The 21,181-nt window shown below is 39.6% G+C and overlaps 2 protein-coding genes and 1 non-coding gene across 3 annotated transcripts; 1 reads left to right on the top strand and 2 right to left on the bottom strand.

Annotated features, from left to right (window-relative positions):
- Positions 1 to 3,848: 3,848 nt before the first annotated feature.
- Positions 3,849 to 9,093, bottom strand: LOC137732856 (uncharacterized). The gene is made up of 9 exons (XM_068472117.1): positions 9,034 to 9,093; positions 8,614 to 8,853; positions 8,416 to 8,458; positions 7,983 to 8,304; positions 7,753 to 7,756; positions 7,304 to 7,576; positions 6,916 to 7,021; positions 6,256 to 6,462; positions 3,849 to 3,991 (listed from the first exon to the last, which is right to left on the bottom strand). Exons 1-9 carry the CDS (start codon positions 9,091 to 9,093, stop codon positions 3,849 to 3,851), a joined length of 1,398 nt encoding a protein of 465 aa, XP_068328218.1.
- Positions 9,094 to 14,931: 5,838 nt separating this feature from the next.
- Positions 14,932 to 15,045, bottom strand: LOC137733053 (U5 spliceosomal RNA). The gene has a single exon (XR_011068371.1). It is a non-coding gene; the product is annotated as a U5 spliceosomal RNA (small nuclear RNA).
- A 692-nt stretch (positions 15,046 to 15,737) lies between these two features.
- LOC137731140 (probable LRR receptor-like serine/threonine-protein kinase At2g23950) lies at positions 15,738 to 19,975 on the top strand. The gene is made up of 11 exons (XM_068470234.1): positions 15,738 to 16,370; positions 16,525 to 16,657; positions 16,750 to 16,821; positions 16,982 to 17,125; positions 17,252 to 17,323; positions 17,489 to 17,548; positions 17,640 to 17,740; positions 17,861 to 17,992; positions 18,097 to 18,441; positions 18,810 to 19,189; positions 19,445 to 19,975. Exons 1-11 carry the CDS (start codon positions 16,292 to 16,294, stop codon positions 19,841 to 19,843), a joined length of 1,917 nt encoding a protein of 638 aa, XP_068326335.1. The 5' UTR covers positions 15,738 to 16,291; the 3' UTR covers positions 19,844 to 19,975.
- The last annotated feature ends 1,206 nt before the right edge of the window (positions 19,976 to 21,181 follow it).

Here is a 21,181-nt window from a genome sequence, read left to right on the forward strand (position 1 = left end):
GTGCCTCTTGATAAGTTTTCTCCTAAAGGGAAGGTGAAGTATCTGATAACCAACTATGTATCATGCAATAAGCTTGCACCAGAGCGTTAGACATTGGTGAGTAATATGGAGTCTATCCAGGTACCAACTCGAGTGGAGGAAGCTCTAAAAGATCCAAAGTGGGCAAAAGCAATGGATGAGGAAATGTTGGCATTGCAGAAAAATAATACATGGGAGGTGATGATGTTACTTGCAAGAAAGAAGATAGTGGGATACCGGTGGGTATTTACAGTTAAATATAAGGTTGATGGAACATTAGACAGATACAAAGTAAGGTTGGTGGCTAAAGTGTATACCCAAACATATGGGGTGGATTACTAGGAGATTTTCTCCCCAGTTGGCAAGATGAATACGGTACGTGTTCTTATCTCTTTAGCTCCAAACTTGGATTGGCCATTAAAACAGTTTGATGTGAAGAATGTGTTTCTCCATGGGAGTTTGGAGGAAGAAATGTATATGGATTTTCCTCCTGGATATAGCAATGGTGGGAACATCAGAGTATGTCAATTGCGTAAGTCACTCTATGGACTTAAGCAATCGCCTCGTGCGTGGTTTGGTAGATTTACTCAAGTCATGAAAAAGAAAGGATATTGTCAGAGTCATTTTGATCATACTTTATTTGTGAAGTGTAGACAAAATAAAGTAACAGCCTTGATTATCTATTTAGATGACATGATTATAATAGGAGACGACGTTAACAAGATGTCCATGTTGCAAGGAAACCTTACGGCCAAATTCGAGATGAAGGACTTAGGGGATTTGAAGTATTTTCTAGGAGTTGAAGTTGCTCGCTCATCTAAAGTCTCTTCTTGTCTCAATGTAAGTATGTACTGGATTTATTAAAAGAAACTGGTACGTTGGGGTGTAAGCCGGTAGAGACTCTTATTGTTGAGAAGCATCATTTGTGTTTGGATTCGAAGCAGAAACCAGTTGATGAAGGTAGATATTAGAGACTTGTATGGAGACTGATTTATTTGGCTCATACTCGTCTTGATATTGCCTATGCTGTGAGTGTTGTGAGTCTGTTCATGCATTCACGAAGTGTGGATCATATGGCTACTGTTATGCGTATCTTAGCATACTTGAAGTCAGCACCTGGAAAATGAGTCTTGTATGGAAAAAAGGGGCATTTGAGGATCGAAGGGTTTACTGATGCAGATTAGGGAGGTGATGTAACTGATAGATGGTTTACTTCTCCGCATTTTACCTTCGTTGGAGGAATTTGGTGACATGGCAAAGTAAAAAGCAAAAGGTGGTGTCACAGTCTTCAACTGAGGCCGAGTATAGAGGTATGGCTTAAGGAATCTGTGAAATGCTTTGGCTATGAAAACTTCTTTGGGGACTTGGGTTTAAGCCGAAGGATACCATAAAGTTGTTTTGTGATAACAAGTCAACAAGAGACATAGCTGATAATCCAGTACTGCATGATAGAACGAAGCATGTAGAGGTTGATTGTCATTTTATCAAAGAGAAACTTGAAAAGAAGATTGTATCAATACCTTTTGTGGATTCAGAGGAGCAACTTGCAAATGTTCTTACTCATGCAGTGTGTAGTCGAAAGTTTGGTGACTCACTTGTCAAGTTGGGCATGTGTGATATCTATGTACCAACTTGAAGGGGAGTGTAAATGTGAGTTATTAAAACAAGTATGTAAATATATTGTGTACTAGGAGTACTTTATTAGGAAGGATTTATTGTTATGTCTTTTATTGGTTATTGTTTCCATATAGAACAAGGATTGTATATGTATATATTTCAAGGAAGTAATACAATGAGAAATTAACCTGTAAAATTATATGTCCTTGATCTTTGACTGTATCAAAGTCCAAAGAGAGTGTCCACAACATTGTTGGGATTGAGCTACTTGATCATGTAGGTATGTATATGAACAACAAGGGATCTCTAACATTCCATGTTAGAAGGAGAATACTCTGAGATATGATTCAAGAGTCTTTGGCCAAAGAATATGAATGAGATTTAGGAATTACGTTCCAAATCATATTCAATGGAATCATATAAAGTATCACATCGGATAGTAGACATGAAACAAACTGTCAGTTAGACAATGTGATTAAGAGTATTGAATTAGAGAAGGACCATATTGCATTGTAGTTGTAACTGGATAGGTTTTCCAACCACTTCTACTTAGCTTGGTTAGCCATGACATATTGTTAGGTGTCACTCATGGTTTGTGGAAGCTCTGAAGATTAACAAACACTAATCTTCATCAGAGTGAGAATTGAAACTAACTTTCAATTCACAATCGATTTGAAGAGTTACAGTCGCCCACTGCCTCGCTAATTGGAACCTAATAGATCGTACACCGAGTAAGGATGAATGTGAAGAAATATTAAGGAGATGGATAAGAAATTAACTAGTTTAATTAAGCATAGTCTATATTAATTAATTAGTTAATTAATCATACGAAAGGTTCATATAGGGCTTTTAAGTTAGTTTTAGGTTTCACAACCTAAACGAGTTTTGGTCATGAGGCACATAGAGTTTAGTTGTATGACACCTATAATTGAAATGAGCAATTAACCCAACTAAAAGGGGATGGCTGGCTATAGCATAGGAGTGAGCTTATTGACAAGTTTGTTACTCAAATGGAGGGAGGTATAAAAAGTGACCTTATAGCCTTTCCTTCATTAGGGTTTTTTTTTTTTTAAGGCAAAGAGTGGAACATTTTCTCTATTTCTCTCCACATAGATGTCCCCACTTTGAGGAGTTTTACCAGCATCAAAGCTCCTGGAAGTCAATCCATCTCTTCTTCACACCACATCCTTCATGTGGAGACTTAGAGGTTTGCAACCTTGCAAGCATTGGAGTTCCTATCCTCAAATCCTTAAGGAGTAAAGAAGAAGCAAAGAAGCAACCATCCATCCAAGGAGCGAAGAACAGAAACACAAGGAAATATTCAAGGAGTTGGAGTGAACTTGGAGGCTCTCCACTTGAGTGAATCCCTTGTGTAATCAAGGATGAGCTTCAAAGGTAATGGAAGCTCTAATTCTCTCCTCTTTATTTTATAAAGAGTCTTAAAGCTTACCATTCACTAGGCTTTGAAGGTCATAGGTTATATAATTGTTTTTTAATTAATGCGTACTTTAAAAAGTTATATGTATGCTTAAATGTTCTTTTAAGTTCTTATTTAGGACAAAATCTTTCCTTAAAAATAACCAACAAAAGCTATTGAAAAACATAAAATAAAGACAAAGTTAACAATGTATGATAATATTGCTTTTAGGATAAATTAGGTTCTAATTCTTTATTTTTCCTTTTCATTAATTGAAACATTATTTTCATTTTTTATCAATTTTTTTTTTTTAATTTTTATCTACACCATTATTTGAATATTAAATTTTTTACATATATTGTTTCAGTACTTTCATATATTCTCTTTATAATTTTTACCCATTGTTTAAATTTGTACCAATGTTCCTTTCAATTTTAATTTGTACCCATAATTTTGTATCCTTATTTTTTTTTTTTATTGAATGTACCTATTTCTTAAAATATAATTATATGTGTTTATTTTATATTCTAAAATATATCAATAATTATTTATTAAAATATAGGACGTGGGCACATCACTTATTTGCTAGAACTATGTGAAGAATAATATCTCTATCCTTGATCTTTATGACACACCCCGACCGAGATCAGGGCACGCTGGCCGTCACATGGAAGTGAAGTAATCATGTGCACAATGCAGAAGCTAATAAATAATAATAAGAGTACGAATAAATACAAACCTAGCAATACACAAGGTAAATAACATACATGTGCAAGCTTAAGTGTGAAAACAAACCTCAGAGCACGGAAGACCTAGTGCAGTCCAGGAGAAACAACACTAAATAAACACACCCAAAGGTGGTCCTATACTGGTGATAATTTGTCAGATAAGCCGAGAAATCCTCTGGGGAGCCACCAAAAATGCTAGGCAAACTAGAACCTGGAGGGGCGCAAAACAGAAAACGTGAGTGGGCAAAAACAAGCTTTTCAAAAATCATTTCATAAACAAAGTTCTAACCCCTTGCCTTAAAACCTGTATACTTCCCAGAAAAATAGAATATACATATATATATAAGTCATGCTCAGAAATATGCCATGTCAAATGCCTCTAAATAAAATGCAAGTACTCAGGTAATGCCAAACCATGCCATGTAATCTATCAGCCGGAGTCACCTAACGTGACCTGTATGGCTGAATCTAGAGCTCAAATCCACAACTCACTAACTATACCTGCACATGAGTCGGAACCACCTAAAGTGGTCTGTACGACAGGACTGGGTGTAAAATAAGTACCCTCAAGTGCTACGATCACGTGAAGACTGGGCGAATAATCGCGGGTCACCTACGAGTTGGAACCACCTAAAGTGGTCTATACGACAGGACTGTGCACCTAACTTGGATCCAAGATGAGCGTGTGGTGCGAGAGGTGAACATCACGTGAAGGACTGTGCCCAACTCTGGGCAGGAGCACTAACATCGGGGGTGCAGGTTATGAGCTCTCTATGCGTCTCAAATTACTACTAAACATAAACATAAACCATAACTTACCTGTTACTTACCTGTGCGTCCGCAGCACCAAACATATGTATATATGCAACTAATAATGCATAATTAAACAACAAATATAATGCATGGCATATAAAACATCTAAACGTTTCATTTCACTTTCTGGGAAAAGCACAAGTATGTAGGTATATACGGAAAACCAAAAGCCCACTCACTGGTATGTAGAAAGGTCGTAACCCCCTTGCCTCGAGTGACTGTGCTCGTCCTCGGGATAGGTCTCACCTATATGCAAAACAACTATAAAAACGTTAATTTTACGAAATAACTTCTCATACAATGCTCAAATGGGGTGTATGAATACACCAACGTGATCTACTCAACCTCACAAACATCCCCATATTTTTAAAATAATTTTTCGACACCGCACGCGCCCCCACACACTGGCCAAGGCACGGCCACACGCGCCGCCCATGCGCAGGCACGTGCCTGGCACACTGACGGCGTCAATTAATGCCGTCAGGAATATTCCGTTAAATCTAACTGATTCTGTTAATGCCGTTAGGAATATTCCGTCCAAACTGACGGAATATTCCGTCATCTTCTCTGGCCAAACTCCAGTGCCGTCGCCGGCACCAGAAAATCGGGAAAATTTCTAAACTTCGTATCTCACTCGTTTTTCATCCAAATTTCACAAAATTGGTACCAAAATGAAGCTTACAACAAGAGAAACAAATCCATACCACTTTCAAGCACTAAAACCCACGGAATCTCGTTGGGAAAACACCACCAACTCCGGACAAACTTGCAACTCACGATCTCGACGTCCAAAACCTTCAAACGAACCACCCTGAGCCTCCTGAGAACATCACCAAGCTTCTTACAAGCTTGAAATTCCCAAAAACATAAGAATTAACGTGTGCATGAACAGAGACTAAAATCGGGGATCTCGAGTTCGACGTGAAAACAAAGGTATCCTTACCTGAAATAGGTATGGTTGAATTCCTAAGGACCTCACGAGCACAAATATGTAGTTTGTTTCCTCGATCCGTGACGAATCCAAGGGTTTGTGGTGTTGTCCATACGAAAAGGATAGGAAAGGGGGAGAGAGAGAGGGTCTCGGGACAGGGTAGATAGATAAAGAAATGAGTGTGGGTATGTGTGTGGTCCAAAATCAACCAATCAAACCCCAAAAACGACCACACAACGAAACAACCATACTAGGGGCAAAACTGTCATTTCACCCCTACGGTATGAAAAGTCCGGGACGGACTGTCACAACCTACCCACCTTAATAAAATTTCGTCCCGAAATTCAAAACAACCACTCACAGCAACCATTAACGATCAAAGAACAACCGATGATACAAATCTCTCATCCGATCTTCAGTTTCCCAAGTAGCCTCCTCCATGGAATGATTCCTCCACAAAACTTTCACCAAATTCACAGTCTTGTTCCTCAGAACCTTTTCCTTCCAATCCAGAATCGTCACTGGTTCCTCATCATAAGTCAAATCCGGATTAATTTCCAAGGGTTGAGGAGGTATCACATGAGACGGATCCGCAACATAATGTTGAAGCATAGACACGTGAAAAGCGTTATGTACTTTAGCTAGCTCAAAAGGCAACTTCAGCCTGTAAGCTACCTCACCAACTCGCTCGGTGATCATGTACGGTCCGATATACCTGGGACTCAGCTTACCTTTCTTTCCAAACTGTACAACACCTCTCCACGGTGAAAGCTTCAAAACCACCCAATCGCCAACCTTATACACTCTGTCAGTAGTATGCCGGTCTGCTAAACTCTTTTGCCGATCCTGGGCCGCCTTCAAGTTAGCCTTGATTACTTGAACATTTTGAGTAGTCTCCTCAACAATCTCCGGGCCTACCAAAACTCTTTCTCCGACATCTGACCAACACAAGGGTGTGCGACAAGATCTACCATACAATGCCTCAAATGGTGCCATGCCGATACTCGAATGAAAGCTGTTGTTGTAGGCAAATTCAATTAAATCCAATCGCTTGTGCCAAGCATCACCAAACTGTAACACCGAAGATCTCAACATATCTTCCAACGTCTGAATGGTTCTCTCTGACTGTTCGTCCGTCTGAGGATGATATGCTGTACTATAAAGTAACTTCGTACCCAAAGCTTCCTGAAAAGCTACCCAAAATTTAGAAGTAAATCTTAGGTCACGATCCGAGACGATACTCACAGGGACACCATGGTACTTCACGATCTTCGAGATGAACAACTCAGCTAATCGGCCCAAAGAATATTTCTCCCTCACTGGAATGAAATGTGTTGACTTAGTAAGCTGATCAACAATCACCCAAATGCCGTCAAAACCATTGTGCGTACACGGAAGCTTGTACACAAAATCCATAGTAATGTTTTCCCATTTCCACTCTGGAACGGGAAGCAGCTGCACCAACCCAAACGGCTTCTTCCTTTCCGCTTTAACTTGCTGACAAACAACACACATACTCACATACTCAGTTATCTCCCTCTTCATACCCGGCCAATAATAAAATGGTCGAATGATATGATACATTTTAGTAGCTCCTAGATGCATAGCATAATCCGAGATATGTGCTTCATCGAGAATTGCTTTCTTTAAATCCAAATTATTAGGTACAAACATCCTACCCTCCTGCATCAGCATGCCATCCGATTCACGAACTCTGAGGTCTCTCCTCCTCCCTTGATCTCGAGCTTGGATTATTTCTTGAATTTCCTCATCAGCTACCTGAGCTTCAAGCACCCGATCAACTAAAATTGGCCTAACTTGAAAATTAGCAAGTAAAGCCACCTCTCGATCTTCTACCTCCAACCTCACTCCCGTGGATCTTAAGTCTGCCAAAAGAGGAACACGGCTAGCATACAACGCATTGATACGGCCTTGAGACTTCCTGCTAAGTGCATAAACTACCACATTTGCACGACCAGGGTGATAATCAATCGTGCAGTCATAATCACTAAGTAGTTCCAACCATCTCCACTGACGAAAATTAAGATCCCCCTGCGTAAAAAGATACTAAAGACTCTTATGATCTGTAAAGATCTTGCATTTCTCTCCATAAAGGTAATGTCTCCACCACTTCAGCGCAAAAATAATGGCAGCTAACTCCAAATCATGCGTAAGGTAATTCAACTCATGAGGTTTCAATTGTTGTGAAGCATAAGCAATTACCTTACCATGCTGCATCAACACACATCCCAGACCATTCAAAGAAACATCATTATAGACCTCGAAATCACCATTATCGTCTGGGAGTGCCAAAACAGATGCATGAGTGAGACAATACTTCAACTGCTAGAAACTCTGCTCACACTTATCATCCCACTCAAATTTAACATCTTTCCTCGTTAACATCGTCAGTGGTAAAGCAATCACAGAAAAATCCTTAACAAATCGTCGATAATACCCTGCTAAACCAAGGAAACTCCTCATCTCAGTGACGGTTAGCGGTTGCTCCCACTTCTCCATAGCTGCCACCTTTTGAGGATCCACCAAGATACCTTGAGCTGAAATAACGTGCTCCAAAAATGCAACTTGGTTTAACCAAAACTGGCACTTGCTAAACTTAGCATACAATTGGTGTTCCCTCAACCTTTTCAACACCAAAGTAAGATGTCGAACATGCTCCGATTTAGACTTAAAGTACACCAGAATGTTGTCGATGAAAACAATAACGAACCTATCCAAATATGGCTGGAATACTCGGTTCATCAAATCCATAAAAGCAGCTGGTGCATTCGTCAATCCAAATGGCATAACCAGAAACTCGTAATGACCATAACGAGTCCTGAAAGCCGTCTTAGGAACATCCTCCCTACTAATCTTCAGCTGATAGTAACCAGACCTCAAGTCAATCTTGGAGAATACACAAGCACCTCGAAGCTGATCAAATAAATCATCAATACGCAGTAATGGTTCTTAATCGTTACCCGATTCAATTGCTGGTAATCAATACATAACCTCAAGGTTCCATCTTTCTTTCTTTCTCACAAACAACACTGGGGCTCCCCAAGGTGAAGTACTAGGCTGACTAAAACCTTATCCACTAATTCCTGCAACTGAACTTTCAATTCCCTCAACTCAGCAGGAGCCATACGATAGGGAGTCAAAGATATAGGATTAGTACCTGGAAGCAAATCAATGGTGAACTCCATGTCTCGGTCTGGCGACAAACCAGGTAAATCCTCAGGGAAAACATCAGTAAAATGCATGACTACCCTTACATCCTCCACACTACTAGGAGCAGCATCATCCAACACCACATGAGCTAAGTACCCCTGGCAACCTTTAGATAACAACCTTTTCGCTCGTATAGCAGAAATAACGCCATGTCTCACCCCACTCTGCTCACCCACAAAAATAACCACAGGTAATCCAGGACGATGGAAAGTAACTATTTTCCCGTAACAATCAATATTGGCACGATTGAAATGCAACCAATCTGTGCCCAAAATCACATCAAAGTCAACAATATCCAACGAAATAAGATCAGCTGGCATATTAACATCCTTCACCATCACTGGACATCCTGGGTACACACAATCTATAATACATCTCTCCCCTCTAGGCATACCAAACTCTAAATCATACCCTAGAGGTGCAGGGTGAGGTTACGTCACTTGAGCAAATGTATGAGAAATCACAGAATGTGTAGCACCACAGTCAATTAATACTCTAGCAAAATAACCAAGGATATTTAACGTACCAATGATCAAGTTTGGATTATTTTAAGCGTCCTGCAGAGAGATATTGTGAATACGCCCTTGGGTCTACTGCCGTCCTCCACGACCTCTACTCGTCTGGCCACCACGACTTTGTGCACCACGCCCCTGACTGGGCTGACCAGATTGCCTAGAAGATCCTGCACTACTTGCAGCAATCTCCCTCTGCTGAGGCTGTCCTCCCTGAAACCACTGTGACCCACCTGCTGGAACTGGAGGATACGGCATACAGCCACCAGAATACTGGGGATAACCACCCTGAGAATATGGATCTTGGGGATATGGATATTGTCCTGAGGCATAAGGAACAACATCGCCCTGATAGTAATAGGCACCACCTCGACCCGTCTGCCCATAACTACCAGGACCAGGAACCTGCTGGATCGGTGCAGGTGGCGGAAAGAAAGTCTGCGGGGGCCTCTGCTGACTCTAGGGACAATTTGCAGCCCAATGTCCCAACTGCCCACAAGTAAAGCAATCGGCGCTGCCTCGCCTGCACTCATCAAAATGTCAATTATTACACCTGTGGCAAACTGGGGCCTTACCTCTACCAGCATCACCCTGCCTCTGGCCTCTAGCACCACCAGCAAACCTACCACCACGACCCTGACCAGTGGCACTAAAACCACCCTAGAAGAACTAGAACTAGTGCCACCACTCTTGAAGCTCTGGGTCTTGCGAGGTCCGAGCGACGCCTAACCCTTGCCGTTGTCATCTTTCCTCTGGTTACCATCTTTTTCTTCCTCCTCACTCTCGCTGGGCATGTTCTCTGAATCCTCAATTCTCAACAGAATCTCATAAAACTCCTGGTAGGTGTCACAAAGGGTAGTGGTTGCCATCGAACGCCACTTCTTCTTAGTGCCCAAACGGAAACGACGAAGCATCTCTGCCGGATTGCCAGCCACATCCGGATGATAGCGAGACAGATTAATAAACCTCCAGTAATACTCGTTCGCTGTCAACTTTCCTTGTCTCAACTCAGTGAATTCCTGTTTTTTGTGGTCAATATACTCAGGAGGCACAAACCTTCTCCTGAACAACTCTCTAAATACTTCCCAATCAGTCATCTCCTCTAGGGATAAACGACGAACCTCCTGCTCCCACCAGGATGCAGAATCCTTACCCAAAAACCACGATGTCGTCTCAACCCACTTCTCAACAGGGAGATTCCCCTGATTATGCAGTACACGAAAGGTCTTCTCAATATGTTCTAACCACCGCTCTGCTCCCTTAAAGCCCTCGTGGCCCTCGAATTTATCCAGCTTTAGATTGTACATAGTCTCCAGAGGAGTCCTCTAGGGAGGGCGGAGCGCCGACTGAATAGCTGTAGCGATAGCTTCCCCCAGCTGAGCTACATCGGGGAAACTAGGCTCAACAGAGCGACGTGGTTCCCTACGAGGCGGCATAATTCTAACAGAAGACACCAAAAACTATTAGAATACTCACAAAAGTACAGGACTACCAAACCTAGGCTCTGATACCAAACTGACACACGTCGACCGAGATCAGGGCATGCTGGCTGTCACGTGGAAGTGACATAACCATATGCACAGTGTGGAAGCTAATAAATAATAATAAGAGTACGAATAAATACAAACCTAGCTATGTGCAAGCTTAAGTGTGAAAACAAAGCTCAGAGCACGGAATACCTAGTGCAGTCCGGGAGAAACAACACTAAATAAACAGACCCAAAGGTGGTCTTACACTGGTGATAATCTGTTAGATAAGCCGGGAAATCCTCTGGGGAGCCACCAAAAATGCTAGCCAAACTAGAACCCAGAGGGGCGCAAAACAGAAAACGTGAGTGGGCAAAAACAAGCTTTTCAAAACCATTTCATAAACAAAGTTCTAACCCCTCCTCGTAAAACCTGTATACTTCCCAGAAAAATAGAATATACATATATATATATATATATATATATATATATATAAGTCATGCTCAGAAATATGCCATGTCAAATGCCTCTAAATAAAATGCAAGTACTCAGGTAATGCCGAACCATGCCATGTAATCTGTCAGCCGGAGTCACCTAACGTGACCTGTACGGCTGAATCTAGAGCTCAAATCCACAACTCACTAACTATACCTGCACACAAGTCGAAACCACCTAAAGTGGTCTGTACGACAGGACTGGGTGTAAAATAAGTACGCTCAAGTGCTACAATCACGTGAAGATTGGGCGAATAATCGCATGTCACCTACGAGTCGGAACCACCTAAAGTAGTCTGTACAATATAGATCCAAGATGAGCGTGTGGTGTGGGAGGTGAACATCACGTGAAGGACTGTGCCCAACTCTGGGCGAGAGCACTAACACCGGGGGTGCAGGTTATGAGCTCTCTATGCATCTCAAATCACTACTAAACATAAACATAAACCATAACTTACCTGGTACTTACCTATGCATCCGCAGCACCAAACATATGTATATATGCAACTAATAATGCATAATTAAACAACAAATATAATGCATGGCATATAAAACATCTAAACGTTTCATTTCACTTTCTGGGAAAAGCACAAGTATATAGGTATATACGGAAAACCAAAAGCCCACTCACTGGTATGTAGAAGGGTTGTAACCCTCTTGCCTCGAGTGACTGCGCTCGTACACGGGATAGGTCTCACCTATATGCGAAACAACTATAAAAATGTTAATTTTAAAGCACATAACCAACATTACGAAATAACTTCTCATACAATGCTCAAATGGAGTGTATGAATACACCAACGTGATCTACTCAACCTCACGAACATCCCCATATTTTTAAAATAATTTTCCGACACCGCACGCGCCCCCACGCGCTGGCCAAGGCACGGCCACACGCGCCGCCCACATGCCTGGCACACTGACGGCGTTAGTTAACGCCGTCAGGAATATTCCGTTAAATGTAACTGATTCCGTTAACGCCGTTAGGAATATTCCGTCCAAATTGACGAAATATTCCGTCATCTTCTCCGGCCAAACTCCGGCGCCGTCGCCGGCGTCGGAAAACCGAGAAAATTTCTAAACTTCGTATCTCACTCGTTTTTCATTCAAATTTCACAAAATTGGTACCAAAATGAAGCTTACAACAAGAGGAACAAATCCATACCACTTTCAAGCACTAAAACCCACGGAATCTCGTCGGGAAAACACCACCAACTCTGGCCAAACTTGCAACTCACAATCTCGACGACCAAAACCTTCAAACGAACCACCCCGAGCCTCCTAAGAACCTCACCAAGCTTCCTACAAGCTTGATATTCCAAAAAACATAAGAATTAACGTGTGCATGAACAGTGACCAAAATTGGGGATCTCGAGTTTGACGTGAAAACAAAGGTATCCTTACCTAAAATGGGTATGGTTGAACTCCTAAGGACCGCACGAGCACAAATATGTAGTTTGTTTCCTCGATCCGTGACGAATCCAAGGGTTTGTGGTGTTGTTTGTACGAAAAGGGTAAGAAAAGGAGAGAGAGAGGGTCTCAGGACAGGGTAGAGAGATAGAGAAATGAGTGTGGGTATGTGTGTGGTCCAAAATCAACCAATCAAAACCCAAAAACGACCACACAACGAAACAACCATACTAGGGGCAAAACCGTCATTTCACCCCTACGGTACGAAATGTCCGGGATAGGCTGTCACATTTAAGTAATTCTATTTTAAATTTATTATTTGGATTTGTTGTGTGGTATTGAATGCACACGTGCAAGAGTTAAATCCATTAAGTGATGCTAAGGACATCAGTCAAACTATTTAAGTCTTATAATTAGATTGATGATATGAGCATATTTATGTGACTTTGTTATCTTATTTCTTTGCATCTAATTAGCTAATTCTCAATTGTTATAGTGATTTATGTTTTTTCGTTTTATTGAAGTTATGGTTGGTAAGGATGACCATAAATGATCAAATGAAGCATTTTGAAGCAGTTTTATACTTGGATTGGATAGCATGCGTGGATGGCTTATGGGCTGGACGTTTTTGGAGTTTAAAATGTGTTAAACATGTGCTAAAATCTCGAGGAATTAAGTTGAAGCTTAAAAGACAAGGAATTACACAAGAAAGGGGAGTCCTTGTTGGAGTAAAACATTATCTTATCCTATCTTATCTTATCTATAGCTGCAAAGGAGAATCCTAATCACATTCCAACATTCTTCAACTGTTTCTTTAGAGTCCTAAATAATTCAAAACGCCTAATCAATTTCCTCCTTGGATTCAACCGTGCCTTACACATATAAAAGTGCCCTGCAATGTTTTAAACAAGTGTGGTGTGCCTATCAGTCACCAATTGAAGTTGCTGGAATTTTTAGGTTCTTTCTATCTTTATTTTAAGTTTCAATGTTTATTATTTATTGCTTTTCAATTATGATTAACATGTGTAACTAAATTTCTTTTTAGCTATAGGTGAATTTGAAGACATGATCATATGTTTTATATGAATTGATTACATCCACTTATTGTTTCATAAAATGTGAAAGCGATTTTACTTATCCAGTTTATTAAGAATTTATTCTTGTATGTTTATTAAGGATGCATACTAAGTCTGCATTTAAGGATTTGGTGCTAGAATATAAGGAAATTTCACCTAATTGTTATGAACTTATATTTGCGAGAAGTAAATGTCACTATAATTGAGTTAAGTAATTCCTTGGTAGGAGTATCATGATGTTCACAGTTACGAATGTTTCGTCAATGCTTATGATTTTCATAGAACTTAATGATCTTCGAGATATACCTCTATCATGCTTTTCATAGTTAGGGAACTTGAGAAGAATAATTTGGTTGCATCGGTGTGTCCAATTCAATAAACTTAGGAAAATCTGAGAGTTAATTAGTGTTGCTCATAATTAATTTGGGGCATTGTCATTCATGGTTTATATGAAGAATAACTGGAAGTCGATTTGTATGTATATGTTTCATGTATGGAGAAGAATCCTTTAGCTATCATTCCATCCATATCTCACTCACAACTTATTTACTTGCAACCATTTATTTTTTATTTAATTAAATTCGTCCAAAATCCCACATTCATTGTTTCTTTGTTAGTTTAACTTAGTTTTTAGTTTTATTAGTTTAATTTGTGTTAACTAGCATCCCTTCTAATCTCCATAATAGAACGATCCCTACTTACTCGTACCACGATTGCATAATATACAAGGTTTAATTTGTGTATTAGTTTCTACCACATCAATTGACCACAAATCGAAACTAAAATGACTCTTGGTATATATATAGGAAGTCTTTAAGGTTCCAATTTTTTTTTTTCTAAAAATGAGAATTAGTTATTAGGCCCACACCACTTCGAACTTTAATGGTCAAATCGGTCTATTTTCAAGTTGCACCTCATAAATCATCTTTGCAAAATATTAGCCAAATTAGAAATATTTGAGGCATCTAATTGGAACATTTTGTTCTCTAAGAAACAATAAAATTTCAATGTGATAATTACAGAGGCAAAAAGTTTCAAATTAAATTGAATTTTTGCAAAAATGACTTATGATTATGAATTGAGACTTACAAAATAGACAGTTCGGAACGTTGAAATTCGACGTGGAGTGGGCCTACAACTAGTGCCCATTTTCCCCCAAAAATGGGAATCCCAAGAGCTTTTAAGAACAACTCCAAAGGAAATTGTTTTTTTAATAGGGGCACCCACAGAGGTGTGCCCCTCCAAAAATAGACGTAAGCCACTTATAACAACGAGCACATTGTCTTTAATAAAAGGCGAAAGAATAGTTCGCTTTGTGCTCAACGCATGGCTCTGTGTCCAAAGGTGATGTCAAATATGACAAATAAGACTAAAAACATTCAGGTGTTCCCTAATGCAGATGTCATATATGTTAAGGCGGTTGAGTCATTTGACTTTTTACTTTTTAGTTATCTTTTTTTACAAAACAAAGAAAGAGTCAAAATATATTTAATTTAATTTTTTAATACAGGGATCCCATTGACAATAAATTGAATTAAAACTTAAATCAGTTTTAATTATTTCTTACTAATTAATGTAATTATAGGGCCTAATATAATAATAAAATAAATATTTTACACATCGAAGATTTAATATTTGTACTCAATTTACCACATAAGCTGTTAAATAAAATTTTAACATATTATATTTGATATCTCGCTAAAAGATGCAAAGATGTTATTTTTACTATCTATTTGTATTATCTTTATAATAAAGAAGAAAACCACGTGCATTGGGGGACTCTACCTTTAGTCGAAAGATGTGATAATACAATTAGATAATAAGTGTAGCAGTACTACTCTTAAAATGCTCTAAAGTTGATTTGAAATGGGCATGTAGCTGGGTATTAGCAGGCCTTCGTAATTCATAATTCATAAGTATTTCATAAATTATGAGCTGGAACGGTTGAACCCTCTCTCACAAGTAACCAATCCCAATGTCAAACCTCCAAATTTGGTAATTTGATCTGGTCTTTGATGACCCCCGTCTCATTATCTCTGTGCTTTTTGTCTGGAACAAGCAAAATACTAAGCCAGCCAGTTAGAGTCCTAGTCCTGTACCCCTACTCCTTGTCCAGTCCAGTCTCCAGTCCTGTCCAGCTGCTTGCCAACTCCTTGCTGCTGCTCGTACAATCCCACACTCTCTCACACACATCTCAGTTTCTGCACGACACAACACTCACACCCTTCCCCTGACAACTGCTGTCACCCACGTAATTTATCCCCACCTGCTCTCTCTGTCTCTCTCACAATTTTATTTATTTATCTTTTTTTTATAGAAAAAAAAGAGGAGAAAAAGAGCTAGCCTCTCCGTTTCTTTTTCTTTTCTTTTGGCCTGAATATTTGTAAAGTGAGAGAGAAGAGAGAGAAAGGGTAAAGGGTGGTGAAAGACTGAAAAAGAAAAAGGGAGAGGGATTGAAAACTCTGAAAGAAGAGAGAGAGAGAGTGGGAAGAGAGTGTTTGTTAATGTGAAGAATCATGTTCATCATCATCTCTAAATTCCAATTCTACCTCCATTGATAATACTTCATAATATAATAATGCTTCCTCTCAAGCTCTTGATCTTCTTTCTCTCTTCTTGCTCCCTCTGCCTCTCCTACGAGCCTCGCAACCATGAAGGTAAAACACCCTCTTCCCACCTTCTTCGTTTTGTTGCCTTATTTTAAATATATTAAAAAAAAGATTCGGAATTTGATTTTTCTTCTTGTTTTGGGATCGGGGTTTTTAATTTAATTTAATTTCTAATTTGAAAATTTTGAAAACATGGTTGCAGTGGAGGCTTTGATAAGCTTAAGGGTAGGTTTGAATGATCCGCATGGGGTGTTAAACAACTGGGATGAGGACTCAGTGGACCCTTGTAGCTGGGCTATGATCACCTGCTCCCCTGATAATCTCGTCATTGGCCTGTAACTCGCTAATTCATTTCTCTTTTTCTTCTAATTTTATTTATTTTAATGGGTTATTGGTTGTGTTATTTGATTTTGTTTGTACTTTGTAGGGGAGCTCCAAGTCAGTCTCTGTCTGGAACTCTGTCTGGGGCTATTGCAAATCTCACTAATCTTCGACAAGTGTAACTTCTTTGATTCACCTCTTTCCATTTTCTCTTCTCTTTTTATTTTAATTTTCTTCTGTTCTGAGCGCGCGCGCGCGCACACACATACACACACACACATACATATATATATATATTATTCATTTGTTATTTTAATTTTTGACTCTGGCAATTGAAGGTTGCTGCAGAACAACAATATATGTGGGAAACTTCCCTCAGAGCTGGGTACGCTGCCCAAGCTTCAAACCTTGGATCTCTCCAACAACCGATTTTCGGGTCTTGTCCCCGACTCTCTGGCTCACTTGAACACTCTCCAATACCTGTAAGTTTTGATTAATTAGTGTTAATTCATGTCTTAATTTGTTGTTAAGTGAAATGGAGTTGTGTTGTTTAGCATTAGCAACCTCCAATGTTGTTGTTTTTGTCGTGTGTCGTGTAATGAGAGCAGGAGGCTGAACAACAATAGCTTGTCTGGGCCTTTTCCCGTGTCTTTAGCCAAAATCCCCGACCTTGCTTTCTTGTGAGTATTATTATGACTGTGTTTGTTTGTTTGTTTGTTTGTTTTTTAATTTTAAGTCGTCTTTGGTTCTTGAAAATTGGAACATGTTTGCAACATGTTGAGTAATTTCTGAATATCTGATGAATGGGTGTTTGTTCTTGTGTTTACTATAAATTGGGTCCTCAGGGACTTGTCTTATAACAATCTCAGTGGTCCAATACCCAAGTTCCCAGCCAGAACTTTTAAGTATGCCTTCTATCTCTCTATCTCTCTCTGGTCCTTGTTTTATTCTTATTCTTTGTGCTTTACTGATTTGTTTTGCATTTTTATACACTAGTGTTGTAGGGAATCCGCTAATTTGCGCAAGCAGCTCCACTGAAGGATGCTCTGGATCAGCTACCCCCGTCCCTCTTTCATTATCTCTCAAAACATCACCTAGTAAACCCATTTAACTTTCCTTTTTTACGCTATAAAACCCATATGTATATATGTGTGTGCGTGCTCCCGCACGCATATATATATCGTTGTGTCTGATTGTTCCCTTTTTACTCTTGTAAGGAAAACATAACTCCAAGACTGTAGCAATTGCACTCGGGCTCAGCCTCAGTTGTGTGCTTGTCATTGTCCTATTGCTTGGAATGCTCTGGCACAGGAAGAATCAAAGAACCCAATCCATTTTGAACATCAATGGTCAGTAACATCATATGATCCCAGTTAATTAATCAACAATGTAAAAAATGAAAATAGATAACTTATTTCAAATGGATTCTTATGGATTCTTACCTTTACTGCAGACATTCAAGAAGAGGGGATTGTGAGCTTGGGCAACCTCAGAAGCTTTACTTTCAAACAACTTCAAATCGCAACAGACAATTTTAGCTCCAAACACATACTTGGGGCTGGAGGTTTTGGCAATGTCTACAAGGGAAAGCTACCAGATGGGACTATGGTGGCAGTGAAACGTCTCAAGGATGTCACAGGAACAGCTGGGGAATCACAATTTCGGACTGAATTGGAGATGATAAGCCTAGCAGTGCATCGCAATTTGCTTCGGCTGATTGGATTTTGTGCTACCTTTAGCGAGAGGCTTCTGGTGTACCCTTACATGTCTAATGGCAGTGTAGCTGCCAGGCTCAGAGGTTGGAAGCCCGGTGACCTACTTTTAAGATTTTTCTTGGTTACTTTGATTTCCTTCATAAGTTGCCGGTGTACTTGGGTTTTCGCCTTAAATACGTTCATTGATTGGATTATTGGGATTATGTGTGGATGGTACTGTCAACTTTAGATACATTTAAAACTTGGTGAAATCTGAAATTTCCGAGTCGGTCTGAGAGAGAATGATTACATTTGCCGCATGATTATTCATACTGTGTAAATTGTTCGAAGACTTCTTAAAATGTTTCTTGTTTGAGAAAGGGGCTGTACATCAAATTTACTTTAGTAGAATGAAGCCAAAAGCCACCATCCACCTTAATGAAGTCCTGATAAATTATTCTGTTCACAACAGGAAAACCAGCGCTAGACTGGAACACAAGGAAGAGGATTGCAATTGGAGCTGCAAGAGGCCTTCTGTATCTACACGAGCAATGCGATCCAAAGATTATACACAGGGATGTAAAGGCTGCAAATGTGCTCCTGGATGACTACTGTGAGGCTATTGTTGGCGATTTTGGTCTTGCGAAGCTCCTTGACCATGCTGACTCTCATGTCACCACTGCTGTTCGTGGCACTGTTGGGCATATTGCACCTGAATACCTTTCCACTGGTCAATCATCTGAAAAAACTGATGTTTTTGGATTTGGAATTCTCTTGATAGAGCTCATAACTGGAATGAGAGCTCTTGAGTTTGGGAAAACAGTTAATCAGAAAGGAGCCATTCTTGAGTGGGTAAGTTTTTCTGTTACTTAGATGGGCTATAGACGTTTTCTGCATTCCTCATTTGTTTTTATTAGTTACATTTATCGATTTGGTGTCCCAAATCACATAGTGAGAGATGGATAAGCAGTTTCATACCATCCTGTGTCGTTATACTTCAAAGAAACAAGTGTTATCAATGTTGCTCGAGCCAACTATATGAAGGCCCTTAATGGTTGAATTTTTAGAGCTAATGAGAACATTTTATATCCATGCTACTGGTCACAGGTGAAGAAAATACAGCAAGAAAAGAAGGTGGAAGTTTTGGTAGACAGAGAGCTGGGAAACAATTACGACCAGATTGAGGTGGGGGAAATGCTGCAAGTGGCTCTCCTGTGCACTCAGTACCTACCAGCCCACCGCCCCAAGATGTCGGAAGTGGTGAGGATGCTCGAAGGCGATGGGCTAGCGGAGAAGTGGGCAGCATCACATAATCAAAGTAATTCCAGCATGGATCTCTTTCAGAGTCACAACAGTAACAAAAGCAGCACTCACACTGATGGCATTCATTCAAAACACGATGGAAATGAACGAGATGGCAGAAGCATGTTCAGCGCTTGGATAGACGAGGATGAGGATGAGCATTCTTTGGATTCCTATGCCATGGAACTCTCTGGTCCAAGATAGAAGAAACAATATACAGTTTTTTTTTAGTTTTTTTTTTTTCATGCATTCTTTAAAACTAAAATAGCTGGTTCTGTCCGTGTGAGACCAACTTTCTAACTCTAGTTGTGAGTTCTGTAAATATGCCGTTTTATTGCTGGATTTTTCTTCAATTTGTCCGGAAAATGGAGGGCTGGGATCCGTAGATGCAAATCTAACGGTTGTAAAAGCCTGGAAAGTTGAATGGTGGTAAAAACCGGTAACCGGCTTATAGCAAGTTGAAATGGGGCCCAATTTGTTCAAGTCACCAATCTTTATTAATTAATGAAATCTTCTTTGTCAATCAAACCAAAAAAGGATGAAAAGATAATTTAATTTTCTGTCACACAAAAAAAAAAAATGATAGGAAATAATGTAATTTTATAGGTTTAAATTTTACTTTTTTTTATCGAAGCTTCACTTACAGGTGATGTTAAAATATCTCTAATATTTAACAAAAAAAAAAGAAAACCAAAAACAAAAACCTCCCACTCCCCAACGTTCTCTCTCTCTCTCTCTCATTTTCTAAAAAAAGTGTTCATACATACAAAGTGTGCAGATAAATGGTATTAAAAAATTTTAAAAAAAAGAGCATTTTTTCTCATGATTGTCCAAAGAGTATGCTCATTATATACCTAATCATTTATCACGTGTCATTTTTTTTTAGGGTAAATTATATTTTACCCTATCAGGTTTGGGGTCGATTTCAATTCCTTACAACATCTTTAAAACATTTCACTTTCATACCTCAAGTACTATTTTATTTCAATTTCATACATCCGTTAGAAAATCTGTTAAATAAACCGTTAAGTGATGACGTGGCAAATAAGAGGTCTATATTTATGCTGACGTGACTGCCACATTTATGCTACGTGGCTAAACACTTAATAAAAATTTTCAAATAATTAATTAAAAAAAGCAAAAAAAAAAAAAAAAAAACCAAAACCCAGTTTGTCTTCCCCACTCTTTCTCGAACCCTAAACCCCCCAAAATCCCTAGTTCTTGACCTTCACCCACTACGAGAATCTCATCCCGATTATCCACTCCCAAGCTCCCAAAACAACCATTTTTCACCACACCACCTCTCTCTCTCTCTCTCTCTCTCTCTCTCTCTCTCTCTCTCTCTTTCTCTCTCTCTCTTACCCAAGCCACTGCCATTATTTATTTCATCAACCCAAAAGACGAGCCACCCCCACCTCACCACTCGAACAGATGCAGCCACCCACCCACCCATTTTATCTCAATCCAAAACCAAAGCCTCTCCTAACCCACCCCAGAATCCAATAGTTTCAAGGAATTGTAGAACCTCACAATTTCAAAAAC

Source organism: Pyrus communis, chromosome 4 (assembly GCF_963583255.1).
Source record: "Pyrus communis chromosome 4, drPyrComm1.1, whole genome shotgun sequence".
In the NCBI taxonomy this organism is placed as follows: Eukaryota; Viridiplantae; Streptophyta; class Magnoliopsida; order Rosales; family Rosaceae; genus Pyrus; species Pyrus communis.